Raw genomic sequence first — 27,348 nt, forward strand, 5'->3', positions numbered from 1 at the left:
TATGACACAAGACATGTTTCTGGTTTTTTGTTCGTGTCAATGACAGGGGTAGGATCTGCATCCATCTATGATTCTAACTTTGCAAAACTCATCATCTGTTGTCTGTTTCTGCAGAGTTGAGATGCCAAGAATGCGACCGAGTCTTTAAATGTGAGCATTCCTATCTCTCCCATGTCCGCTTCCTATGTGCCCCAGAGAGGAGCGCCCTGCTATGGAGAAACTTCCAGAACCCTAAGACTGAAAAAAGCAACTTAGCTGAGCAGACCACGAATTTCCACAGCCTGGCAAGGGATCTAGAGGTCAAAATGGCAGCTTGTAAAGATGATGCCCATGGTCTCACAGGAGAAAAGAGAGCAAAATCTGTAGAGGCTGAGAACAACAGGAGCAGGAAAACAGTGTTGCTGGAGAAAACCAATAATCTGAGTGAGGAACATAACTGTGGGGGCAAGGAAGAGGTTGGGGGAGAGCATGCATTGGCTGGTTCTTTCTGGAAGCTTAGTTCAGGGAGACAGTCAGCTCGGAAGGATGCTTTAGAGCAGAAGCAGAGCGCTTTCACTGAGGTCAGGAGGATGAAGGAGAAGCTGAGGAATGAGAGACCGAAGCAGCCAGAACAGGAGGATGGCATGGTCCCACTTGGTAAAGAGCAGGTATCAAAGGAAGTGTTGCTGAACTCCTCTGGTAGTGCATTCTCCTTTGTGTGGCCCACCAGAGCCCGAGGAGAACAGAAGAGTGCTTTCAGCAAACCCAGTAAGTGTCTAACAGAAAGAGCTGCAATAAATTCTTCTCATCCCATGAGTGAGTCACCAAAGAGCCTGGGGGAGCTGTCTGGCCTCATTGCCACCACAGACGTCATGTGCTGCAGCACTCTTCTCAATTCCAAGTTCTTTGTCAGTGATTTGTGTAATGCTCAGATGCTGCAGACAAGCATCACTCAGAGCAATGTTTTCCCATATACCGCAGAACCGTGGCCCAAACAAGCAGGAGGACAGTTACAAAACACAACCACCACTTCTTCTTCCTCCTCCTCCTCTTCCTTGACTCTTCTTCCCCCCACCTTCACGTCCTTTGGAGTGGCTGCCCAGAACTGGTGTGCCAAATGCAACCTGTCCTTTCGCATGACATCCGATTTAGTCTTCCACATGCGGTCACATCACAAAAAAGAATACTCCTCAACTGAATCCCAGTGCAAGAGGAGACGAGAGGAGAAGTTAACATGTCCCATTTGTCATGAGTACTTCCGAGAACGCCATCATTTATCCCGGCATATGACTTCTCATAATTAGAGCTGTGCAGACAGATCTTACCAAGGGACTGGGCAGGTTGGGTAAAGAAGGGGAACATAGTTCACTTGTATCCATTTCTTTTTGAGTTTACATTAATTTCTTACAGGAAATCACTGTTTACAATAATTTATAAGAGATGCTTTGCAAAAAAATATAAAATGTTTACAAGAGTCTGAGTGGGTTGTAAGTTTTGAAAACTCAACCTAGCCCTTGTCATTCTATTTTTGAGGAAATAAAATAGTGAAATGAATGCGCATGCAGTATTGATTTGTAAAGAGTTGAGAACAAAATTATTGTTTTGCAAACAGAGTTTTCTTTGCTTGTATTTGATTTGCTGGTGTCTGTGCAGTACAATGTAAATACAGAAGTAACAACCACCTCATTGAATGAGGAATCTTTAAGCACTAAAAAGATCAGAGCTTATATGCTAAAAGAAAAGAAGTTACTGTTTCTAGCAGCTTTGGTGGACTCCTACTCCTTTACGTTAGCTGAATCAGCTTGCTTATCAGATTTGTAAGTCTGAGTAAAAAAATTGTATCTCCCTGTCTCCTTGGCTTTGAAAGGGACTTGAAGTTAAGACTCTGTCTGAAATTTGTGATCGTCAACAACTGACCAACAGACTGCGAAAGCGGATGTGACTTGTAAATCAGTATATCTGAGCTCTGTTCTAGGCTCTGCCACTTTTGAAATTATCTTTTATGATGTCAAATCAACCTGGATCTGTATCGAAATGTGACCTGTTGTCAACAGTATTGTGCAGACAGGGAGCACAGATTCTGCCCTGATGTGTGCTTGCAAGATTTGTGTGACTTTAGTAGGCGTACAGATCTGATGGGGTTAGAGTCTGGCCTGTGGTTTTCACATTTTGGATATACTAAAGAAAGCAACTAGGGTATTTGAGTTACTATTAGCTACTGAGAGATAGAACCTGCACACTTTGAATGTGGATGGTAGGCTCTGTTCTGCTAACAGGTAGAAGAGGAATGTCCTTCACAAAATGACACAGGCATACATGAATTGCATTGCATTAGACAAGCTTGTCTATCTTCTGGTTTCTACATGGGCCAATTCCAGCTTATTTTTAAAGAAAGTGCCAGATTCTCTCTATATCCTGTCCATATGAGACATTTTTCTCTTGCCTCCTTTGGTCTGAGCTCTGCTTAGTCTAAGAAGCGGATGAGTTTATACTGCTCTGGGTATGTGTGGGGGAAGCAACAGTCCTGTCTGTTGTTACCACAGCTCATCTAGCTAGCCTTTCATTACTTTTAAAATCCATTTAGTGGCTTCCTCTTGATGGCTTATGACAACGTGTTCTTCATGCGAGCATTTATCTCTCTCTTGTATAGTATTTTTTCAGGTTGTCTGATATTTCCGTGGCCTGTCTCCAAGTCTCATCTGCTATTATTCCTTTTCAGATAGAGAATGATTAGAAACCACTCATTTCCCAGCTAAGAGTAAAGGACATTGCAATAGGCTCCTTTTATTTTCCACCATACTGATGATATAGTCCAGTGTTTGTCTGGTGCACACTGGACAGAAGTTTTCTCTGAGTTTCCATGATGATGCCTAGGCTGATAATGCAAGTATCAGTAAGTAAACACATCTGAGTGATAAAAGACAGCCTGAGAGTCTTAAGCTGTCAGTTGGGATCAACATAATACACTCATTGTCATCTCTTGGGAGATTTCTATAATTCAGGAGACTGTATTCTTCCCAAGATATTGCTGTTGAACATTAATACATGCCTGTTTCCTATTAACATAAACATTTGACTTATTGCAGGCCAACCATTGGCTGTGCACCCCAGCTTTATTTTCCCAACATAAAGTGATTAAACTGTTACATTATGCCTTTGAGTTCAGAAGACATAAATTAAGACTGGAGGTCTGGTTGGATTGTAACACAGCTTTCCAAGGTCAGTAGTGGAAGCTCTTTCACTGGAGTCATTAAAAACCAAAATGAACAAAAGCTTTGAAACATGGAGCACAGGGAACAACTTTGCATTGAGCAGAGGATGATGTGGTTTCCTTCTAATCTTTCCATCTCTATTTTGTGTCCAATAACATTTACTGTGTTAGGAATATATTTATGGCAAGGTTTAATGGGCCAGATTTCACTCCATCTGGTTTTATCTGGGTGCCAGCCAGTTTACTGTGAAGTCAGTGTCCATAAAGTGTAATGAAGGACTCCATGGTGTAACTGCATTCATATGTGGTTAGGGTTATAGTTCCCATTAGTAGTTTAGGCCAGATTGTGATCTCATTTATTCCAGTGCAAATCCAGAATAATTCCATGTTGCTACTCCTGATTTACATCAATTACTTTAAGATCAGCCTGGCCCAGTATAAATAAGACTAAAGATTTTTTGGTACCATTGCTGCAAAATGTTCTCTTCTGTACTTACTGAACCATGCCATGTTTTCCTAACAGTTTTATGGTTAGAAACCTAGCTTCAGATTTCTTCTGGAAAAAGACAAGACCACCTGTGTAATGTTCCCCAGTATTATGTTGACACATCGCTTCAACATTACCCTGTTCTAAGAGCCTGTTTTTCCAGTGCGCTACACCTTGCCCATCATTTTAATCAGAGTTAAGCAATACCAAACTTACCTGGTTACATGTTTTCACTGATTTTGTGTTGGTGTAAGTGATCTTGAGAAAGTGTGGAAAATCAGCCACCGATAAACAGTTGCTGAATCTCAAAACCTCTTCCAATGGTGTGTTAGATCTACATCCTTAGACGTTTCACTTTGCTTATGGTATGAGGCTTAAGCAAGCAGCAAGGCTACAGAGAGCGATAGCTTTCCTTTACGTCATGAAGTTGTTTTCTTTGGGGAAAAAAAAGTTACAACTCTTACCCAGTTTCTTTGTGGGCATATCTCAGCCACAGCAATTTACATACTGTGATGACAAGCAATGTATAAATGCCTTCTGAGCACAGAAAGGCAAGAGAACCAGTTATGAAAAGTGGCAGTGCTGATTCAAAATGCAAAAATCACAGAATCACAGAATCATTACGGTTGGAAAAGACCTGTAAGATCATCAAGTCCAACCAGAGAAGAAGAGGAGAGGTTTTTAATCAGCTTTATTTCTGGTACTGTCCTCACCTCCTCCAGCTGCAGGGGCAGCGCAGTTTGGTCCTAGCATGTAAAGATTGGGGATTTTCCTCTTGCAACATGGAAATCACACTGCAGACAAATGTGTGCAATACTGCTCTTGCTCCTTTGTAGGTGGTCACTGGCATAAAAGTTGAGCGAGCAAATTGCTTCTTATACTTGATTAAAGTGTTTTGTGAACTAAGACTTGTTTACACAATAGACCAATATGACGTCTTGTTGCCTACTATGTCTGTGCTGACATCAGAACAAAATAGCATAGATGCCAACAGAACCATAACTTGATTCCCTATGTATAAAACAAGCTCTTGTGTAAAGCCCCATGTGCAGGCAGAGGGAATGTCTTTTATGTGTCTCAAGTTTAACTGAGTGTCTCATCTAAGCTGGGTTACATAAACCAGGGGGCTTATCCAAAATTTTTGCAGATTTTATTTCTTTAAATGAAAATATTCATATTAAAGCTGAGTGAACCAAATATTGCACAGGCAGAAGGAAACCTAATGAGACAAAGAAAAACAAACTTCCTATAATTGAGTCATGCTGGAAGCTTTTTTCCCTTATGTCTAGAAGTCTGAACATTTAAATTGGTGCAGATGAAAGGAAATCCTGCTGGAGGAAAGGCACTACACTGGAGCAGGGGGTTCTGGAAGAAATGAAGGGACTTAAGGAATTTGTGAGGACTGCATTCAGTCCCAGTGCAATAGTGATTTTACAGCAGGGATCTGTGTCTTTTCTACAAGTAGAAATGCTTGGAAGAAAAAAAAAAGTAGGATTTTGCTTTTTAAGACAGGAGGAGATAATTTGAAGTCAGCTGACTGGTCCTTTTCCTGTCTTTGCTAGCAACTGCCTGTGTCATTTTGATCAAACCCCTGTTTCTCACAACATCTGTTTCTGGATCAGTGAAAAGGGACATAACACAACGCTGTCAAGCTTAGCTGTTCAGGTTGTGTTTCTGCAGTGGGTTGTGAGTTTACTGATAGGGAATGCCAGATTAGGATATTTGTTCACTCATTGATCCCTGTACTTTTTCCAATGAAGATGTGTTTGTCCATTGAAACGGCACTCAGATAGGCTTTTGAAGAATATTTACTTGCTTTTTTGGGGTAATTTTTCCCTAATTGATGCAGCCTATGGGCTCCCATTGGTCTACAGAGCATATTTTAAAAATCACTGGACTAAGGCAGCTTTTGTGGTATGATCAGGGAAGACTACACTAGAAGCACTCTCCAGAGAGCAAGAATGCATCATTTTGTAGCAAAAAAATGAATAAGCTGACTGCCATTTCTTGGTCAGAGTTCTGTGAATGCTAAAAGGAGAAAGATCATACTGCTAGGAGGCCTGCCACACCAACTCCTTTCTTCCTGTCTTTGAAAGGAACATGATTAGGATTAAACTTTAGGAAGTTATTCTAGGTGGGACAGTAAGGAAATGGGGCTACAAACTGTTGAATGTCCATGTCAGCTCTGGAACCAGAAGAGGCAAGGGTGGCAGTTTCAACATGTTTTGTTTTGTGTTGTGGAAGGTCATTTCCGAAATTGCTTGTCCTTCCCTAAGAAAACTTCTGTCTAACTTTCTCATTTAAACCAAAACCCATGGATTTTCTGTAACTAATTTTCTTTCATAATTTTGTGATGTTCCAACCTTTCAATGCAGTGTAATTTTCTATACAATTACTGTCTGTAGTTTTGTGAGGTCTGTTGATCACGCTGTGCTGTGGTCATGGCTTGGTTTGAGCTCACAGTTTTAGTGTTCACTAGAAACATCAAAAATACCAGGTGGAGCCAAACCTGGAGGACATACATACAAAGTTAGACATACAGCTCAGAATCTATGTCTTCCTTGACAATGTAGAAGAAGGTGGAAGATCCATGCAGAAAGAAGCTGTGGGAAAAAAAGAAAGTTCTTGACTGCATAGATGATAGAGATCAGCTTTAGTTGTGAAAGTGCAGGTTTAGGTTTCAGGGAAAGTTCTGTTACCTATCATAATTCCAGATGTTCTAGAAGTGTTTGGTACCTCTAAATGGTACAATCTCACTAGGTTCAGTGCCACTTGCCTAATTGAGTCCTGCAGGCTCTGCCTTTACATGTATTTCCTTTTTGCCAGTTCTGAATTTGCCTCCTTTCAACTTCACTGTATTAAAGTGAGATAAGATAGGATGTAGTTCATCTATCCTGCTTGTTATCTCTCCACTCTGAGATAAGAAAGCTGGTCTTTTCAGTATCTTCAAACAAGATGTTTCCTGTGACCCTACCTTGAGCAAAAAGTACAATCTAACACAACCTACACTACACTGCGTCCAGGTTCTAAGCTCATTGAGATGGGAATAAATATGACATAGCAGTTTGCAAAGACAGGAAAAAATAGTTTAACACACTGGCCTTTGTTAAGCCTGATAGTTTCAATGCCAATTAGCCAGCAGATGACCTATGAAATAGTAAATAATACTTTGTCAATTAATAAAATTTGTCAAGGTTGCACATTAATTTTCCAGTGAAATCAATCACTTCAGTGACCTAACAGTATTATTGATTTCAAATGGACTCACCAGCAAATGCATCTTCATTGTTTGTTTTCCCAACTGGATTCCAATTTCTAGAAATATTTATTATTTGTAAGTACTTACCATATTACTATGGGAAGGAATTATTTGCTATTTGTGCCCATATGGTATAGCTTTTTGTCCTTGAATGGACGGCTAAAGTTTTTAAATGTTGGGTTTAACAACACTATTGTTTGTACATGACAGCACAACTGATTGTGTTTAGGAAAACAAAGCAGTATATCTGGATCATTTAGATATTAAAGAGGCTTAAAAAACATTAGAAGAAATACATTAGTGTTGTTTACTCGTTCATTGACTACTCCAGTCTTTTCCATATTAAGTATCTTTAATATTCTTCATACATATATCACTTTACACAAAATTCTGTATGAGTTTTAACTCATTTAAGTATTTTCCACAACACTGACATGTTCAACAAGTAGCTAGTGCATAAAAATAAGAATATGAAAATGACTCAAAAGAGTCCAGGCTAGTGATCACATTGAGTGTAGTTGGTAAGACAAACAAGTAGTAAAAAAGATGGAAAGTCTGGTTGTTAAAATTATTTTCCTGTAAATACTGATAGAGATTCTCTGCAGTCAGATGTTTAACCATGATTTATAAAAAAATGGCAATAACTTACAAATGAGCAAGCCAACAGCAATGTGTAACAACTACAGACTCCGACTAAATTTTGGGGGACCATTTTCCTAACTTAATTGCCTTACAGGTGGCATTTTGTAGAGATGAGAAATGTTGAGATCTAGATTAGAGTTATATGTATTTCTAAATCATTACAAAGACAGATGGTTAGATAAAAATTATAAGAAAGACAAAGATGTTGTTCATTGATTAAGCTATGTCAATAACTCTGTTAGTTGCCTTGGAATACACTATTACTTAGTAAGTAACTTGTTAGCAGGGTGCAAAGGATATTTCTCTGCTTTCTTGTTGTCTTCGGAGCAGGACACACAGCAATCTGGTTTTGGCCTTAAGTGAAAATATATGATTCTTTTCCCTGACTCTGTTGATCTGAGCACTGAGTGAAAGAGTCAGTGTACTGCCTTTCTCCTGCTCATTCCCCATCTCTCTGCCAGATATTAGGGGAGAAGCAGGCATGCACCTATTAAATATGAGGAGTCTGGGCAACCCTGACAGACTGGGAATGGTTATTTTTGGTACATCTAGATGATGAAATGGAGAAGAGACTTAATTTAGCTCTTGCAGTTTGGAAAACAGACTTTCCCAATTACTGTTAATTCTTCTTTAAGATGTATAAATAGGAATGTACACGATCTCCAAAGGAGCAGAGGTGCCTTTTCTGTCTTTGCATAAATGCTTTGAGGTGGTTCACGTGCTTTCAATACTGACAGCTGGGATTTTCTAAGGGACCGAAGGAAATCTCTGTGATTTGAAGCTAATTCTTAAAAAACAGACACTGCAACAACTAACATTTACATTTGACCACAGGAGAGGAATCCAGAAACCCCAGTGAATTATCCACATGCCTCAGCCATGCCCAGAAAGAGCTGACTTCCACAGAATGGAGTAAAAAAGTCAGCATGTTGAAAAGGGAGTCACTTCGAGCTATGTACAGGGAACCACCACTGACCATAGAGCTTGAAATGAAGTTCCCACTCCTTTCTAGGGTTTACATTTGGGGAGGTAGTTTTCTTTCCCTAAGAACTTGGTTACTAGAAAACTCGCACAAAAAATGAGACTCCATTGTGAAGCCTCCCTCAGCTGATAGGAATTCAAATCCACTTCTGCTGCCCAGGACAGCACCATCACTGATGCTTGTGAATTATTCTGGGTAGCAGAAGGGCCTTGCAACTTCTCCGGTTGGAACTGGGCTCTTGTGCAGTAAACAACTCATGGTTTACTGAGCCAGACAGTTAAGAAAAGGAGGAGCACCTGTAGCCTGCCCATCCTCTCATATGCACATATGCACATACACATACACAGTGAGATTTCTGGGGTCTCAATTTTGCATCAGTTACCTAAATTATAGTTAAATCCTGTTCTGGGTTCCCAAACCTATTATTGGTTCAGCTCCTGAGACTGTAAGTCACTTGGGCTCCTTTAAAAATTACAGCCTACCTTTTTTCCAGGGCCATGTTCCCCCACTGGGCTATCTAGAGCTGTGCAGGTGAGCACTGAGCATCTCCTTTGCTTTGATGAGTGCTGTGTCAGCTGGTGTTTCCATGTGAGGAGGCACCCCTTTCCCTTCCCAAGAAGTGCCCTCTGCAGAGATGACTGATCTGGAGGTGGGAATGATAATGTAGAAGTTGGTATCATCTACTTGATGTGTCTGTGGGGAATGGCAGCCACCACTGGTCTGTTCCCCAATGATGAGAGCTCTGCCCAGTCTCTTCATTATGTATACAAACTCTTCAGCAGCCCCAGCTGTCACAGCACTGGTGAGGATTATTAGCCCCTTCTGAGAGCCATACCTCTCCCCTGCCAGAAAGGACAAAAAGCATCAGAAAATGCATCCATTTTCAGAGATTTATCTGCATAATGGAGCAAGCGAAGCCAAGATATGACACGCTTCGTTCCCTACCTGCTATTAACAACCAAAGAAGTTTGGAAATTTACTTTGTACCTATGATGGTATTAAAGCACTTTTTACACTAGCCCAGCCTCTCTACTGTGAAAATGACTGTCACCCTATGTGGTGCTCTTGTGCCATCAGTTTCTGGTTATGAGCTCCAGCAGCTGGGAGACCAGCTCATGGTTACCACTACTGGCTTTTCTGTGGCTTTGACTTTTACATGAGCTCTAGATCCCATCAGAGGAGTGGGATAGACAGGTGAGGAAAGCGATATTTTCCACTGCTCCAGTAGGAATACTCAAAGCTCAGCCAGCAGCATCTTCAGTTTCACTCTCATGTCTGCTCTAAGAACATGGCAGGCAGCATTTTATGAAATTATAATTATAGTGGTTTCCCACAGGCTTTTTATAGTCTATAAATGGAAGCTGTTGCATGGCCTTTGTCCCAAGCCCTTCAACAAATACCCGTTTATTATTAGGATCTGAGCCAAGATATCTCATTTTCTTACATAAACCAGCTGACAGGAGTAGGAGGTATTTTGCACCTTATTTTCAATATATCTAAACACACTAGATACTTTTTGAGAGCTTAGTTCTTTTGAAAAAGTGGCCACTGCATCATAACTGGGACCTGATAACTTGAAAAATACTCTGAATGGCTCTAAAAATGTCATTCTTTAAGTAAGTTACAGTATGACATATAATTCTCATACTAAACTGTAAGAGAGAGGCCAATAGCATGGTAATTAATTTTCACACCATCTTTGCTCTTCTCGTTTTACTATAGACATAATATCCATCAGAAGACCCTTTTCACAGTAGATATATATAATACAGGACCAGATCCAGCTTCTTTGAAGTTAATATGAGTCTGCCTGTTCTCTTTGATGGGAACTGGAATGTATCCATAGTAATCATATCCCTTAGCACAGTCCATCTCTGACTGCCTGGGAAAACAGATGGATCCTGAAGCCTGTGACAAAGTTTAACCATTTCAGCATGCTCCAAGCCAATAACTGCAGACACCATTGTGATACCTTTTTTGGTACTGTCTTAGCTTTAAAGGGGAAAAGAATGAAAACCAATGTTTAAGGCTTCTTAGCACTCTAACTGCACTTTATGAGCACTGAAGAGCCCTGTTTCTGCAGGGTGCAGCATCCCTTCAACTTCTATGAACAGCGAAGTGGGGAGGGGGGGGGGTGTGTGTGTAATACATTGCCAAATGCTCCATACTCACTCAGATGTGCAAAATGTGGTGTTTTTCTTTCTCTCTTGCATTCTCTGGACAAACTGGGCTATTGTAGGTGTTTTCATCTACTGAAATAGTGGATTACACAGGTAGGAAGTGAGGAGCTACATACAAAACTATGTGCGAGTATTGGAAGAGATATTACTAGAGATCTAGGCAGCACAGGATTTATTTTTATTTTTGGCAACTTTTAAAAGCAACAAGTCACAACTGCTGTACACAGTATTCAGCTAAACTTCTGGGGACCAGTTTACAAACCTCCGTGCCTAACATACCCATTCCTAGGAGCGATAAACTGGTATTTATAGATGGTATTGAGGGACATGGCTGAAATGCACATTTTTGTTTTTACATTCTGTGCACAGCTTGACCTAATCGTGGCAGTTGCTTTCACCAAATGAATTATGGTGTCTAATGGCTCACTTTAAGATACACAAGGAGGGACATCTGAAATGAAAAGCTACTCTAAAAAGAAATTGTCATTTTACCTTTGAGTTGTGGATGGGTCCATATTTCCTTTACTGAGTCACTGGGTCTGTCGTAAACTTTGTCCAAGAGAATTTGGTGTCCTTTATCAAAGAAGTATGAGCACAGGATTGCTATGGAAGTGGTGGAGCCTCCAATATTGTACCTTTTCAAAAATTAAAAATATTAAGGAAACAATTGAAAATTTGTGGCAGACAGTAAATCTCCCTTCCAAGTATTGTTTCTTAACATCAGTACTGAAAGGGCTTATGGCTACATTTGGATACATTTACGTTCATTCTCCCCTATCAGCATTTGCACATTTATCAGAGAAACAAAATGCCGTCTAAGAGTGTTGGACTGTTATTGCCCGCAACTGACTTCAAAAGCAAACAATAAAACTGAATAGTCTATTTTTTTCTTGATTCAACCTGGAAAAAATTCAGAAAGTAAGCAAAGACTCTTAATCTGCAGAGAAACATCAGATTCTTGTTATTCTTCTACTCTGAATAACTCATGATGTTACTGACATAGGCAGCATGAGTAAATACCTAAACCCTAATATCTAAATGTAGATCCCAATGTAAGCAACATAAGTTTGTAGAACTGACATGTTCTTATTTCCTGCTGCACACAATGAGAATACTTGGTGTTTGGTACCTTATAAGATCAGGCCATTTCTTTTTGTGCTTAAAGATAGTATTAGCTGCTTCATTTAGGACCGTCATGTTTGAAAACTTTGGTTGTAGTTTAATTTCATATAAGTCTCTGCAGATTAAATTCACTGAAGAGCCTAAGTGTCATTGGAGAATCCCTACTATGAGTACACACAATGGAAGACCAAATTATTTTTTGTCTGCCACTTTTCACTAACAGTAGAGCATATACAGCACTGGGAATGTTTGTACCTTGCTCACTAGCAGGAGATAGATAGATAGAGTGATTTCCTGTAGTTGATGTTATGAGTGCCTGGCTCAGACATTCCAGAAAAAACCTGCTCGAAAATGAGTTTTGCTCAGTCCAGCCCATAACTAAGTTTATTTCAACTCCAGAAAAGGATTAGACAATCCAGGAGGCCTCTGTCCCAAAGAGTGAAGCTACCCCTTTATTCTGCAGCATTTGGGAGCTGTATGCTGGATTCCCACTGTGACTGGCTAAAACTGAAATTAAGTCTCTTTAGTGTGTCCTGGATAGCGCTGTGCTGCCAGGAGGTCCTCCGGCTGCTGCACAGCCCAGGAGGCAGCTAGACCCAGCAGAGCCAAGTTTCCTGTAGCTGCCATCACGGCTGAAGTGAGTGGGGAGCAGGCAGCTAGAGCAGTGCTGGAGAGCTCTTCCTGGGACTCTCTTGCATGTAGGACAGTGAAACTGCAGAAACTTTAGTCAGTAATAATGACTGAGCAGTTGTTAGAGTTTTAGCTTAACTCTCAGAGGCAAGTACTTCCTTTATTACAGACTTCTTGTGTGACATTAGGGAAGCTACTTAGTTTATCAATGTCTCTTCTCAATGCTGTGAAGGTTAAAAATATGAAGTTCATGAGTGGCACAGCTGTTCCATGAAGGGGAACTGTTAAGGTGAGAGACATTATGCATTATGGTTAATCCCATGCAAAATTGAAATTATCAAAATATGAAGTTCATCAGTGGCCCAGCTGTTCCAGGGAGGGAAACTTGTAAGATGAGAAACATTATTCATTATGGTTAATCCCATGCAAAATTGGAATTATCAGCCTTGCCTTAAAATCATAAGATTGATTTAGGGAGAATGTCAAAAGGTAAAATGTTTGGGGTCTTTTTTTTATATGCCTTCAGAGACTGGATATTTTGTGTGCACTCAAAGGGCTGGAAATACATTAAATATAAAAAAACCCAAAGCAACCCAAGAAAATAACTATAACGAGACCATTTGGTACCTGGGACATGATTTCACCTTTGCTGTTTTATCGCCCCTGGCCCTGATATGAGTTTTAGCTTGGGAGAAAACCGGGGCAAGAAAGAGGAAAGTCCCAGTCCCATCTCAAATCTATTGGAAGATGGTGGTGCCTTTGCTGAATTTGAGTTCAGTTATGGGTGTGTTTTGTTGGTTGCTTCCCTGCCTCCTCTGTGCTCACACAGTGAGATCTCTCTCTCTGCTCTCATCACTGTGCTCATCTTTTCCTGCACATGCTACAAATCCCAGAAGAATATTAAGATTACCAAATATTGAGGCCCGCATGATGACAATGGACATAAGTGGTTCTAGCATTAAAACTGAGTTCTTACAAAGGCCTTCTTTTCTTTAGTTGATATTTGTAATGTCCTGGGCTCACAAACATCAGCTCTGGACCAAAACAAGGGAATGACTTACCTAAATATTGTATGGGAAATGTATATTTGTGATATTCATCTGCAACAAATGGATGCCATCTTCTGGCTCATAAGATTTGGAGCATTGTTGACACACTGGAGCGTCCAACAGAATCCTAAGCTGAGAGCAGGCGTATGATGCCGTAGCTTTCCTAAACTGAGAGCAGGTGAATGATGCCGTAGCTTGCTGCAGCAGGGTCTAGGAGTGCTACAGTACCTTTGAGGCAACAGTACCTTTAAGCCACCTTTGTGCTCTGTGCACAAGGGTCATTCTGTACAGGGGTGATTGCCCAGGATAATTTAGCACTGCAGATGTGGCAAACTAGATGTTGTAACACAGCTTTACGCATGGTCTGGTTTTTTGACTGTTCAATCACTTGACCACTGCCTGCAGTAAAAGATTTAATTAAGCCATATATATATATAAAATTAATACAAGGCACATGCAGAGTTAGATTAGAAAAAAAACAGAGAAAGAAAACAGATGTGACATCCAGGATTGTGTTCTGCAACATATTCCCTAAATTTGCCTATTTAGTTCCAAACATCTCAAGTGATGGTACAATTTATCTTGAGATATACTTCCAGACTGTTATTGTTTTCCTTGGCTGTTTTCCTTTTCTCATTTAATCCCAGCAATGTTAGCCTGTAAACAGGACAGTAAGCCATGTAAAGCTAATTCACTGTTACAAATAAAATGCTGTTTTGAAAGAGCTTTGGTTATTTGCCATTCAAAGGTTTACCTCATGTCTATGATTAATGCATCTGTGTGAACAATTTTCTTCCAAACATGCTCTACCAGTAGGTCGGACACCTGGGTTAGAAGTTCACAGTCTCCAAACATATCGAATCTCAGATAGCCGATGTTGTTTTCAAATACATTTGTGTGGAATGAAAATTTAATCAGATCTTCAAATACTTCTGGGGAAGGGATCTGAAAGAGTTTGGAAAAACAGAACAAATCATTTGCTGGCACTGATAGCTTGGCACAAGATTTAAAAAGAATTATGTGGGTCAAGTTTAGTCCAGGTGGGACATATGTGAGGAATGTGACCAAGTTTGAAGAACATAATGAATAATATTAAGATTTTTGCATATCAAACATAGGTTAGCATTTGCTGCTGCACTGTTTGCCCAGTATAGGGTGCATCAGTAGCATGCCCAGAATCTGGATCAGGCTCCTATTTGTCAGGGCTCAGTCTATTTTTCAAAAATACAGGAATTTACTTGGACCAAAGATGCTGAGAAGGCTACAAGAACCATCTCCTGGCCTGCAGCATAGGCCACTATCCCAGGCCTGCCACCAAGCTCACTTGTTTCCTTCAGCAGTTCTTTCTGAATAAGGCACTTGGGACTTTTGTAGTCTCTTGATTGGCCTCAGCTGACAAACAGCTGCAGGCTGCAGTTGAGGTTGGCCCCAGCTCCTCTTAATGAGGCAGTCCCTGGGACAGTGAGGAACCTGATGTGTTGGGCATGTGCTAGATACTCATGAGGTAGACGTGTTAAATCTCTCATATGGTGGCCATGTGCCTGGAGTCTCATGTGTTACACTGTGATTAATTTAATTTTTTTTTTAGCTTACGTTATTAAATAGCAGAAATTTTTTTAATAGCAACATGTAGCCGACTAAGAAAGTTATCCTACTAACCCTACATGCATTGGAGTCATAACCTGCTCCTATTGCCAAACCTCTGTTTTGCATGCATCTGTCTGAAAATGAAAGAGTCCCCGTCAGCTTAAGGAGATAAGGCTTTGGGGTACATATGACTTATGTGACCTTCAGCAATTTGGCCTATTCTCCTCAGGGTTGCTGTAAAAATGAGTTTATACTTGCTTTTTAATCAGCTGCCCTCTGCCATAGCTCAGCCCCAGACAATCCATACTTTTAAACCCAAAAGAACAAGGAGTCAGCAGGGAGCCATGTGCTAAAAGGTGCTCTCCCAGCCTGCGATATGCCGCAGAATTTAGGAGGCATTTGGGCTTTCTGCATCTGTAGACGAGTCAGGCAATCTCCTGCCCTACACTTAGTGCTCTCACCTGGGGTTGTGCTCCTGCCAAAAGCAGGTCTGCCACAGCAGAAAGAGAGTTTCCAAGGTGTGTAAATGCAGCTGTACTTGACACAGCTCAAGCACATTACTTTTACCTGGGGGAATATTACCAACTGTACCACACTTCTGGCTGCCCTGGGCTGCTTCTTCATTCAGTGCCTTCTGTATGCCAAAATTGCCAAAATTTCAAACATTAATTTAAAAGCCCCGTTGGCCAGTAGTTGTTGATCTGATGGTGAAAGCAAACTCTATTGAGTCCTTTTCTGTACTCTTGTTTCTCACTGCGCCTTGTGAAAATAACCACTGTGCCTGCACTGTAAACATATCAGTCCAGCACTACTGAGTTTGTCATTTCCAATCCACTTCCCCGTGACAGCAATGCTACTTGATCTGCCCACTGTGCTTTGATTAACAAATCACAGTTTTGAAGAATATATCCAGCATGCATTGCATTGTTCTGACAGAGCTTATATCTAGTTCAGAGGTACTGGTCACCCCCAGGAGAAAAAAAATCATCATTGGTGACATCTACAAATAAAATTGTTGTGTTACTCTCAGCCACTTACTAATGATATTTTAACTGAACACACAGGTTTCTTAGCTCAGTCTCCAACAATAATTGCTAGATGCATATCCATAAGCATGTTGATTAAGAAGAACCACTCTGCCTATTGCAATTTTTTCCCTACTTGTTCTTTTATTGTGCTGTATCACATCTTTGTTCACTGAGGACTTCAGTACTTGCTGGCAGTGTTGCTAACTCTTGGAAATTCATTACAGATTTCAAGGTGGGCAGGTTGCTCTTAAAGCTTCAGGTCTTATGGGGTAAAATGAATATGCAAGGATGTCAAAGAAACTCTTCTTCATCTTCATGGCTGCAGGAAAAAGTATGAAAATATATCTATTCTAAAGGATCCAAGACCACAAGCCAGATGAAAAACTCTCAGAATGTGATTTTGGGGCACTGGGGAAAGCCTCCTAATTTTTAAGCAAAAAAGGTGAGGAGGCTGGGACTGACAGAAGAGAGAGAGTTACTGTCCTGGAAAACTGCAGGTTCATGACACTAGCACATGGCCCATGTGCTGCTGGTACCTAAGGAGCTAAGTCTAACTTCAGAGAGTAACTGCACGCTCTCCTTTGGAAGGCAGGGCTCTGTTTGCAGACCAAGGACAAGCTGGGACAGGATGCAGCTGAGAGTAAGATCCTGCTGCTCTGTCAGGCAATGTTTACATACAAATAACTTGATGGTTAAATAGAAACCCTCAGGTGCCTGAGTAAGAACACTATAAGCAATGTGGCTAGACTAAAGGACCTCCAAGCTAACACCACTTAAGCCAAGGAAGAATTGGGTTTCGTTAACTATATAGGGTCTCCAGCCCTATTCTGCAGTCTCCTTCCACAAGTGAGTGGCCTAACTGGAACAAGTAATGTGACACAAGATAGGACCTAGAATGCTGCCCTGGAGCATGTGAATGGAGTTTCTTCACTGGTTCTGCTACTGACACGTACTCCAACCATGGGCAAACTACTTTTCCAGCTGTGCCTCTCTTCCCTCTTTTCTCCCCTTTCGCCTCTCCCCCAAGTTGTTTTGTCTATTTAGATGGAAACTGTATTTCCATAGCTAATTTTGTGCTGACCATTGTAATATAACTCCGATTTCCATTAAAGTTGTTAGTGCTGTCAACTGCCAGCTGTTAAAACATTATTAGCCAACATCTGGTGTCACTGCAAATCTTGAGATTGGTTTAAGAACCATGAGATCTTAGGGGCTGGGTGGTGGGGTTGCACCTTTCTTTCTTAGAATAACGTTTGGGTTCCTATGTACCCTCACAGGCTGGAATGGAACCATCCATCCTAGTAGGTCCCCCAGCTCAAGGACTGAGCAGAATTAGCTATATCACTGACAGCCAATTCTCACTTGCTCTTAAAAACATCCATATCACTGGGTGATTTCCAGGCAATCCAGTCTAGTACGTCACTAGCCTTACTATTACAAAGATGTTTTTAACATCTAGTGTAAACAGTCTAAGTTCACTACTTTCTACAGTTTAAGTGCATTACTTCTTGGCCTATTCACCATGGACAAGGGAACAGATTATTCTCTTCATATTTGAAACAGCCTCTCATGTACCTGAAGACTGTTTTCATGTCTCCTCTTAGTTTTCTTCTCTCTGGAATAAACAACTCAAATCTTTTAAACTTTTTCAAGATGATTCTTATTCAGTCTTCTCTTTACTCCTGTTCCTCTTTTCTGCGGTCTCCCCACTTGAGCCACATCTTTCCAGAAAAGCATTGCTCAAGACTGTGCGTAGTATACTCTAGCTGAATTTTCTTTAGAGCTGAATGTAGCAGAAGACTTCACATGTCTTACTGATTATATTCCTCCTTATCCATTCCAGTTTGATGATTATTATTTTTTACTGCAACAACTTGACTCTATTGACTTGTGTTCAGCTCATGAACTCTGAAGAACCCATACATTTTTTAAAGAACTCCCCCTAAACAACCTGTTTTCCTCCCAGAGTTGTGCAGTCAATTACTCTCACCCTAGAAACTGTGTAAGAACCTTCCATGTGTTCTTATTTAACCTCATCCTGCTTTTCACAGATCATTTCTCCATTTTTTCCAGAACTGTAGCTTTGAATTCTAATACTGCTCTCCATGGCACCAAGACAGCCAGGATGGGGGGGTTACCACAAACAAAAGCTGAAACCCTCCAGGATGGTGCTCTGGAAAGGATTAAAAGAGGTTATTTAAGGCTCTCATTCCCCATTGAGGGAGTGCAAGGCAGAGTGAGAAGCTGTACTTTTACCCCAGAAAGGGCGGCGCTGCACAGCAGTGCATAAGCTTGCTCTGACAATACACAGCTTGTAACATACTCATTGCAAGCCAGTGAGCAGTTATTTTCTAGTCAATGCCCTGGAAGATTACATTTGAAAGAAAAATTTGAAAACACGATTCATGGCTAAATTTTGATTTTCATCCAAAACCCATTGAAAATTCTGAAAACTAATGGCCAAATCTACTGTAACATTGATGACAATGGAAAAAAATGAGCACAAATGGATCTCTTTGGTGGGATTGTAACTGCAAACGTAGCTGCATTGAGCTTGACTATCACATCAGAAGATAAAAGTACTAGCCAAAGAACAAAAGTAATTAACAAAGTGTTGTATTCTTTTCTGCACCAAATACAAGAAGCAAGCATGAATTGCAAAAGTTGAAGAGTCAATGAGAGTTAAACACAAGACATTCTTTTTGCTTGCATAAACTTTTATAGTTCCACTGACTTTACTGTAGTTACGTTGATATAAATCAGCATTGCATGGGCCCAGAACAATTTTTTTCCACCTGTTAGCAATCGATGTAGCAATTTGATTATCTATCTTGACACTTTGGGGCTGAGAATTTTGATTTCACTCATTAATGAAGGGACATAAGCAAACTATACTCCTTTCTGGTGAAACATCTGTAACTATTGCCTCCTTCAGTAAGGACAATACTTTGCTTTAGATGCATATTACTTATGTGGGAAAAGGGGACTTCAAATGCAGGAATAATTTCTCTTTAGAAAGGATTCCTTTTTGTTTTTTATTCTGATCGTAATTTTCAGCTGCTCATCTGAAACATTAATACAAAAATTCTCTTAGGTGTGAAGACTGCATTAAAAGTATTTGGGCATTGTCAAGGGGCCAGAAGAGTCACTCAGGGAGACTCTTGTCACTTAAAATTGACATAACACCTTTGCCAAAATCAGGCAGCAGTTCTTCCATAAGTAATCTACAATACTCAGATATTCATGAACACAAATGTTTCAATATGGAAAGGAAGGTATGACTGGAGGGAGAAAGAGGCAAACAGAAGAATAAGAAGTAGGGATCATTGAACTGCACATCAGCAAGTTTACAGAGCTCAGCCTTATAAGCAAAACGCTTTTTTGTGAATCACAAACAATATATACAGCATTCGCCTCTGGGAAGTCGGACTTTGGAAAGTGGCATTTATGCAGCAGACAACTCCAGCTAGCATTGACCTTGCTGCTGTCATAGAGGAGACATGTTCACTACCCTGTATTATGCTTCAGCAGCTATTCTAGTGTAGCAGATGCAAAGGTCTACATGCATTTCACTTGTCTGTCTCCTATGTCCCATCCCATCCTTCCTGCAGTTATTCATCATCACTTTCATTTAATTATGTTGGATCTGCTTCACTGTCAAGGTCATTATCAAGAAAATCCCACTGTCAAGGGAAAGGGTGGCTTGGAAGGTAGGTAGCACAAGAGAAAAACAAATGCAATTAGTGCCATCATGTAAGCTTCACTGTAATCTTAAGGCATTTTCTCTCTGGGGTATTGGTATGGGCTATTTCTGAAATGTCCCGCAGAAAGCACCCCTCTTGGTCCTGCAAAAGTAAGGCAGGAAATGAAGGTACTCTTGCTGCCCAGTGCTCTCTAGAATAGGTGAATTTTCTTTTACCTCTATCACAAGGAAAAGCCTTTACTTCAGTAACTTCAGCATCTTCATTCACTCACCCTCTTTTGCCTTAAAATGTCTTAACATTGCTCTTTTGTCTTTCTTCCTCCCAATTTCCTCAAGCACTATGAGGGAATGCATACGCCTTTGGAAACTATTTTAGCCTCATAAGAGACCTGTGCTTCTCCTCTGCAATTTATCCATTATTTCCCCTTGAAGAAATCACAGCTTTGTCCCAGTTTTCATCCACACTGATGCGATTTCCTCTTTATGGATGTATCCCCTGACCTCTTCCAATCATTTTGCTTGACAAAGAACTGAGGCAGACAGAGGCATCAATTAGTATAATGGCATTTCCTCACTAGCTCTATCAGGATCAGAATTTTCATGTCATGTGACAAATAAGATATTTGTCCTGTGCATCCTGTTCTTAACATTCAAGGTCTGAATAAAGTAAGTAAGGTTTGAACAAGTGAAAATATCCAACAATATCCATTAACAGTCTTCAGTGAAAACAATGACTAATTTGCAAGATGGGGCCACTTTGTAAAATGAGGAGAAATTATGATGTATCACTACTGATATATTGCTAATAATTTAGCAGGGAGCTCTGTCAAAAACATCTTGATAGTGACGTTTTCTACACCCAACAAATGTAAGAAGGAAATAGAGTGATGGAATAGAAAAATCCTTTAATTAATTATTTCCATTTAAGTTTAGAGGCAAGAATGGGGCCAGCATCTCTTGGTTAACAAACTTGACAAAAATGTCCTCCTTTGGCAATGCTTAGACTTTGTCCTTGACCTTAGTGTTGGAGATAATACCACAAAGGTCATGCCTACTTTAAATCATGCATACCAGAAAGTTCAGCAGTGGAAGCCCACAGATTTCCTCCCCCAGGAAACATTTAATAGTTACCTGACACTTGGTATACTCTGGTTCATTGCAAAGGCAAATGCATTCTCTTCAAAAAGTAATTTTATGAGTCCCTGGAGAAAAGACGTCTCTAATAGCCATGCTAGAGCAGTAGACAGAAAGGAGCTAACTCTATCCAAGAAAGAGATCAGGTTATCCTAACCCTCCCTTTAATTTGAAGATGGAATTTTAACAAGTGCTCCTGGGACCTTCCTCCAGCACAACAATGAACAAGAAAGATTGCCAAGGCAGACCAGTGTATAAATACCCAGGCTCAGAACAAAGCACAGACTGTTATGCAAACCACACAGCAAGGGCAAAAGTAGATTATTAAAAATCAATTTCTCCCAGGGGTCACCTAACTTCCACACAGATACTTCTTCCAAAGTATTTCTAGGTCACTGGGAAACTGTCTGATGCCGAGCATGAGATACAATCAGTACAACTTTCCACGGTCACTACCAAGGGAGTTGCTTGTTATTCTGGTGTAATAGAATTAGAAGTCAGGTACAGCAATTCTATATAGAAAAATCCATTAAAAAGTATGTGGCTGCATGCTTTCTGGGTGTATGCGTTTACACCGATCCAACCCAATTTCTCTTAAATTACAAACTCGGTTTCTAACCAGTGGATTTTTGCATTAATTTATTACAGCTCGAAAAGCCCTAGCACTGAAAGAGGGGGGACAATGAGATATCTTCCCTCTAACCATGAAGCCCTGCATCAGAATCTTAGCTTGTGGCAGATGGCAACAGAAAGAGATTCACAGCCTGAAGGTTGTTATCCCCAAAATGCATGCATCCAGAAATACCATCTGCTACCACGAGCTACTACCCTGACTTGCCTCAGTGTCAGAGAGAGCTCAGCCTCCAAAACCCACTCAGGCACTGGTGTCTCTAACAGGCACAGGTAAATCCTGGTGGGTTATAGTATGGGCTAGAAACGAGATATCTGACTCAGTGCTCCCATTCTAGCTGGCATCAGTATAGCTGGGTACAAGAGAACTGTACCTGTTTTGGTATGATCCCTGGGATGCTGTCCTTGGCATGTTCAGGGATGTAGAGTATTTTCAGGTGCTCATCATCAGAAAGGGCTTGCAAGTTGGCAGTCACCTTCCTGGCCAGCTCCTCTTCTGTATTAATCCTTTTATAACTGTCTTTGTTGATGTTCTTGGTGAGGTTGGATGCTATAACAGTCCCAATGTCCACAAAGGCATAATTATCTGCCACAAGTTTGCCTACAGTTTGCAGTGTCTGTGGCACCTGGGCACGCAGGTTGGCAATGTGCTGAGCTACAGCCATGGCTTCACTGGCCTGGATGGTGATGTGTGGCTCCACCCCAGACACACTCCACACTTTGCCAGTGACTGGGCTGAGCACCACTTGGCTGGGGATGGAGGCATACAGGGAACTGTTACCAACACGATAAATGCCCACTGAGAGGGAACCACCTAATGTGGGCTCACCAATAACTGTGGCCCGGTGTAGATCCTTCATAGAGCGAGTGAAAGCTTCAGCTGCTGAGCCACTCATATGGCTTGTTAGGATGTAGATGTCCTTGAGGGAGCCATATCTCTTGCCGGTGACTTGGGGGAGAGTCCACACCTCTGTGCTGCAGGAGGTACTACGATCGAAGACAGTGTAAAGGTGTTGCCGAGGCTCAGGCTCAAAGAAGTAGGAACAAAGTATTGGGATGGCAGTGGAGTAGCCACCTGTGTTGTACCTCATGTCAATAATCATGGCATCTGTGTCCACCAGCTTGTTCCATACCATCTGCACCAGCTGGGGCCCAATGGCCTTCACTGTTTCTGCCTCAGCCATCATATCAAAGCGAAGGTAGCCCAGGTTGCCTGGCAATACCTCAATTTTGAAAAGTGCTTCAATAATGTAGCTTAGCTCCTCAGGGCTGGGAATCATGTTGGGAAGCTGCTCTTCTGGTGTTGGTTCCACATGGCTGTGGAAGACATGAAGCCGATGGTCGCCCGAGGCCTCCTGCAGGTCACTGGTAAGCTGGGAAGCCAATGTCTCAAAGTCTACAGCTGATCGGTAACCTCCTTGGGCCCGTTTGGTGCTGAGCATAGAACTGGCCTTACCAGCCACTTCTGGGATGGCATAGTGAGCCTCTAGGAGTTGCCCGGTACCTTCCAAAAGTACTCCCATGTTCTTGTGGAAAGCTAGCACCTCTTCAGCCTTCTCCAGTGCATCCTCAGCCAACACTATGGCATCAGGCACAACTCCTCCACCCATCCAGCTTTCCCCATGGTTGTCAATGAAGGTGATAACAGGAACTGTGATAGTTAGGCCGCGCGTTATTCCCTGCTCAGGCTGCAGCAGAGGGAAGGTACGGGTGTGTGAGAGGCTTCCTGCTGTGATCTCACCAATCAGTGTGGCACGGCCCAGGGACTGCATGAGGTAAGCAAACTCCTCAGCAGCTGTAGCAGTGTGGTGGCTGGTGAGCAGGTAAATGCCACGCTGAGCCCCATAGGGCTGGCCCAGCAGTTCTGCCTGGCTGTGGTGCTCCTGTGTGTGGTTGGTGCGCCTGTCATAGGTTGTGAAGAGATGGACAGGGCCAGCATCAGGATCTTGGAAATAGGAGAGTAGCACAGGCACAGCAGAGGAGGAAGGGCCCCCAGGGTTGTAACGTAGGTCCATGATCAAGTTCTCTGTATTTTGGAGAGGCTCCCACACTTTGTGGACAATGTAAGGTCCCAGCTTAGTAAGCACAGAGGCATCAGCAAACTCATCAAAGCGCATGTAGCCAACATTGCCTGGCAACACTGACACCTTGAAGACAGTATCCACCAAAGCATGCAGCAGTTGCTCATTGTCAGGTAAGTTGGCTGCCACTGCAATTGGCTTCTCAGCAGGGGCGGCAGCAGCTTCACCTGGCATCATGACTCTGACCAACAGGCGGGGGTCTTCAGATAAGGTCTGCATCTCAGTGTTGAGCTTGGTGGCCAGGTCCTCTGCTGACTGCACAGAAGAGAAGTCAGAGGTGACGAGGTGCCGCAGCAGTGCTGGCACCCGCTCCACTAAGCTGTAAGAGTCCTTTAATATGTTTGTGAGGTGGCTTAGGGTGCCAGGCACTGCTCTGCGCACTGCCAGGATGTCCAGGGATTTCTGCAAGGCTTGCTCTGCCTCAGTAGCCACACATGGCATCACACCACTCACCTCCCAGCTCTGTCCACCCCCACTCAAGGGGCTCACAGATCGTGACACAGGAACCATCATATAGAAATTAGAGGGGCCAATACGCAGCTTCTGGATGTCCAGTGAGCCCCCAGCTGTCTTCTCCCCAACAGTGATAGCCCTGTTCATGTGCTTGAGGATGTAAGCCACATCTTCAGCCACTCCTGTGGTGTGGCGGCTGATCAAAACAATGACATCCTTGTCTTTGCTGTACCTCTCTCCCAACACCTTTGGCAGTGTCCATATCTCTGTGGTGGTGTTGGAGGGCCGATTGTACACAGTCTCAATGTGCAGCATCTTGTCTGCTTCATGCAAGTATGAGATGATGAAGGGGAGGCCAGAAATCTGTCCCCCAGTGCTGTGGCGAAGATCTATCACCAGGGCAGATGTCTCTATCAGTGTCTTCCACACTTTGTCCACCAGAAAAGCTCCAACTTCCTGCACAGCTTCCTGTCCTATGATATAATCAATCCTCAGGTAGCCAACATTGCCCTCCAGCTTGTCATACATGACCACATGCTCAATAAGACTCAGGAGTTGTTCACGAGTGGGGGAAGCCTCAGCTTCTTGTTTGGGAGCTGCATGCAGTGATGGCTCAAAGGAAATCACCAGTCTTGGGTCATTCAGAGCACCTTGCACTCCAACTGTCAAGACACTGGCCAGCATTTTTGGATCTGAGATGTCCAGGATCTCCCCGCTCTTGATTGCTTGTTCAATGGCTTCTTGCATTCCCACTAGGTTTTCAGGATAGCAGTAGTTATCCAGAAGGACTTTAGCCATGTCCAGCACTAGAGCTGGCTGAAAGATTTCCTCAGCAGGTATGCTGAACGTGATCAGTGCTGAAAACAGGAAGAAATGCGTCCTGATCATTTTTTCTTTTTATGGAATAGAAAAGAAGGAAAGAAGTCAGAAGTTCTTATTGATCAAGATGAACGTAGCTCTCCGATGACTCTCTGTGAATCACACTGAAATCCTTGTGTTGAATCCAGGTACACTGAACAGCTAAAAATCTTTTATCTGCATTAAACCTTTAATCTCATTAAAATGGAGTGCATCATCCGAAGTGCACCAATAAATGAAGTTCAGCTCCTTACTACTTCACAGCCCTCTTATGAAACAGCAATAAACTTCAGTCATCAACGAAGATCTTTCTGGCAGTTAATTGTTTTCAAAAGGTAATGCATTGCCTGTTATAAACTGGTCCTGGCTTATCCTGACAGTGGATTGCTTAAATAGAAAACTTTAATTTTAAGCACAATTAGAACAGCAGTCATCCACTCTTTTATGTTTATTTATGAAAAGCTTATACCAGGAGATTCTTCAGTGACTTAGTCGTATCAATATTTAATATTTTTTCAAAAGTTCTTGAAAATACATTGTCTTTGGTGTTTTTCAGCCTGAGCTGCAAAGGACTGTTATTACATTCTATGACTAAGGGCTCCAAACAAGGAACTCTAGACATTTAGAACAGCTCATAAAATCCAAAGTAATGACAGCCTGTTAATTTCTGTGCTGGAAATTGCCAACATTTTAAACAGGACTTTGAAATACCTTAGCCTCAGCATAATACATCTAAATCTGAGGTGACTTTAATCTTCATAATTTGCACTCAATTAGGATTTACTTGTAATACCATTGAGTAACATATGGTCATGTCTGATGACAGCTCCCAGCCAATAGACTTTAGGCTCAACATACCAAAATAGAACGTGGGGGGTTGTTTTCTTCCGCTCACCATGTATTTGAGACCCTATTGTATTAAGAGTTTTAAAGAGGATCAGAATATGCAGGATGCAACTGCAGGCTGTACCCATGTGAGTTGTCAACATTTGGAGCTCCAGTATGACATGCGAAAGACATACAAGAACAGATTCTTGGCTTTAAGTCTGAAATGAGTTGCTACTCCAGCCATTCTGCTTGCTGGAGGTAGCTGCAAGGAATACACTAGGGAATCTGGGAAGAGCATGTTTTTGTATTCCTTTCAAAACGTCACTTGTTGCTACATATGAATGTACAGGGAGAGAAGAGTCTAAAGATGGTCTACCCTGGCTGGGTGCACTCTGTTGGTGTCATGAGTGAAGCCTGCCACTCACATGAGCAAAGTTTAGTGCAGTCCTCTTTCTGGGTCATTCATTTGTAGTATAAAGGAGTTTTGTGAAGTTCATTCCTTTAACATGTCTGTATAGGAATAGTCTCGTTTATATATGCAGGTACTATTTATTCCCATGGTTGATTTGTATCTGTGTGTATGTAAATGTACAAATATAAATCCATCAAAGGGAACAACTAAATTGTTCTAAGAACCCATTAGAGAAAGGACTGCTCTATGGCAAATGCTGTAAAACTTGATTTTATAATCACAGGTATCTCTGGCAACAAGGCTGTGCGATCATCTGTAAAAAACCCTAGTTTAAAAGATGTTGCCACTTCCCTTGTCAAAAGAGAGTCCTAGGATACAGTTGAAATTGTTGTTGATAATGTATAAATAAGTAATTAAGCTCCAAGTGTGCCACAGCAACATTCTGTGTGCTTCATTGGCAGAGAAGCAGTGAGATTCAGATCTGGTTTATCTTTGTAATTTTGGGGGTGCTGTTCTATATTTTGACAGTGTGTGACAACCATCACAGAACTAACTCCAGTACATTATCACCAGTTTTAATTGCTCTTTTGCTTTCTTCCTGCAAAGAATAATCCAACACTCTAGGACAAAGGTAGCTGGAACAAAAACTCTCCAGCATAACCACACTTTGTCCAGAAATTTACTTTTGAGCTACAAGATTTATTGCCAGAGCTGCATTAATTCCTCGTGTGGCCAATACAGCGGACAGGACCCTGGGCAAACCGATTGCTATTGCTTTTCTAATCAACGTACCTTCTGTCTGTCTAACTTGGAAAGCTTTTGGGGCAAGGGATCTCTTTTGCTACATTAACGTCTACCACATACCCTACCTTTACTTCCAACCTCTGATAGTGTGTCTAAATGTCATTACCACAGGAATAATTGCACACATTGTAGTGTACATTAAGAGAATAAATTCAAGAGACAAGATATTGTGCTTCATGAATCCCCAACTTAATTCTTAAGCACCCTGTGCTCTGTGCTCTGACTAAAGCAGGGGATGTCTGAAATAAAAATATTATGAGCTGAGATTGTGTAATTAATGCATACGACC

At 41.6% G+C, this 27,348-nt stretch overlaps 2 protein-coding genes across 2 annotated transcripts; one reads left to right on the forward strand and one right to left on the reverse strand.

The window, feature by feature from the left end:
- Positions 1 to 305: 305 nt before the first annotated feature.
- ZNF488 (zinc finger protein 488) lies at positions 306 to 1,283 on the forward strand. Its single transcript, XM_059821329.1, has one exon. It carries the CDS (start codon positions 306 to 308, stop codon positions 1,281 to 1,283), a length of 978 nt encoding a protein of 325 aa, XP_059677312.1.
- A 7,790-nt stretch (positions 1,284 to 9,073) lies between these two features.
- RBP3 (retinol binding protein 3) lies at positions 9,074 to 25,045 on the reverse strand. The gene is made up of 4 exons (XM_009814874.2): positions 21,998 to 25,045; positions 14,296 to 14,486; positions 11,233 to 11,375; positions 9,074 to 9,402 (listed from the first exon to the last, which is right to left on the reverse strand). Exons 1-4 carry the CDS (start codon positions 25,043 to 25,045, stop codon positions 9,074 to 9,076), a joined length of 3,711 nt encoding a protein of 1,236 aa, XP_009813176.2.
- Between the last annotated feature and the right edge of the window lie 2,303 nt (positions 25,046 to 27,348).

Source organism: Gavia stellata, chromosome 9 (assembly GCF_030936135.1).
Source record: "Gavia stellata isolate bGavSte3 chromosome 9, bGavSte3.hap2, whole genome shotgun sequence".
Classification (NCBI taxonomy): domain Eukaryota; kingdom Metazoa; phylum Chordata; class Aves; order Gaviiformes; family Gaviidae; genus Gavia; species Gavia stellata.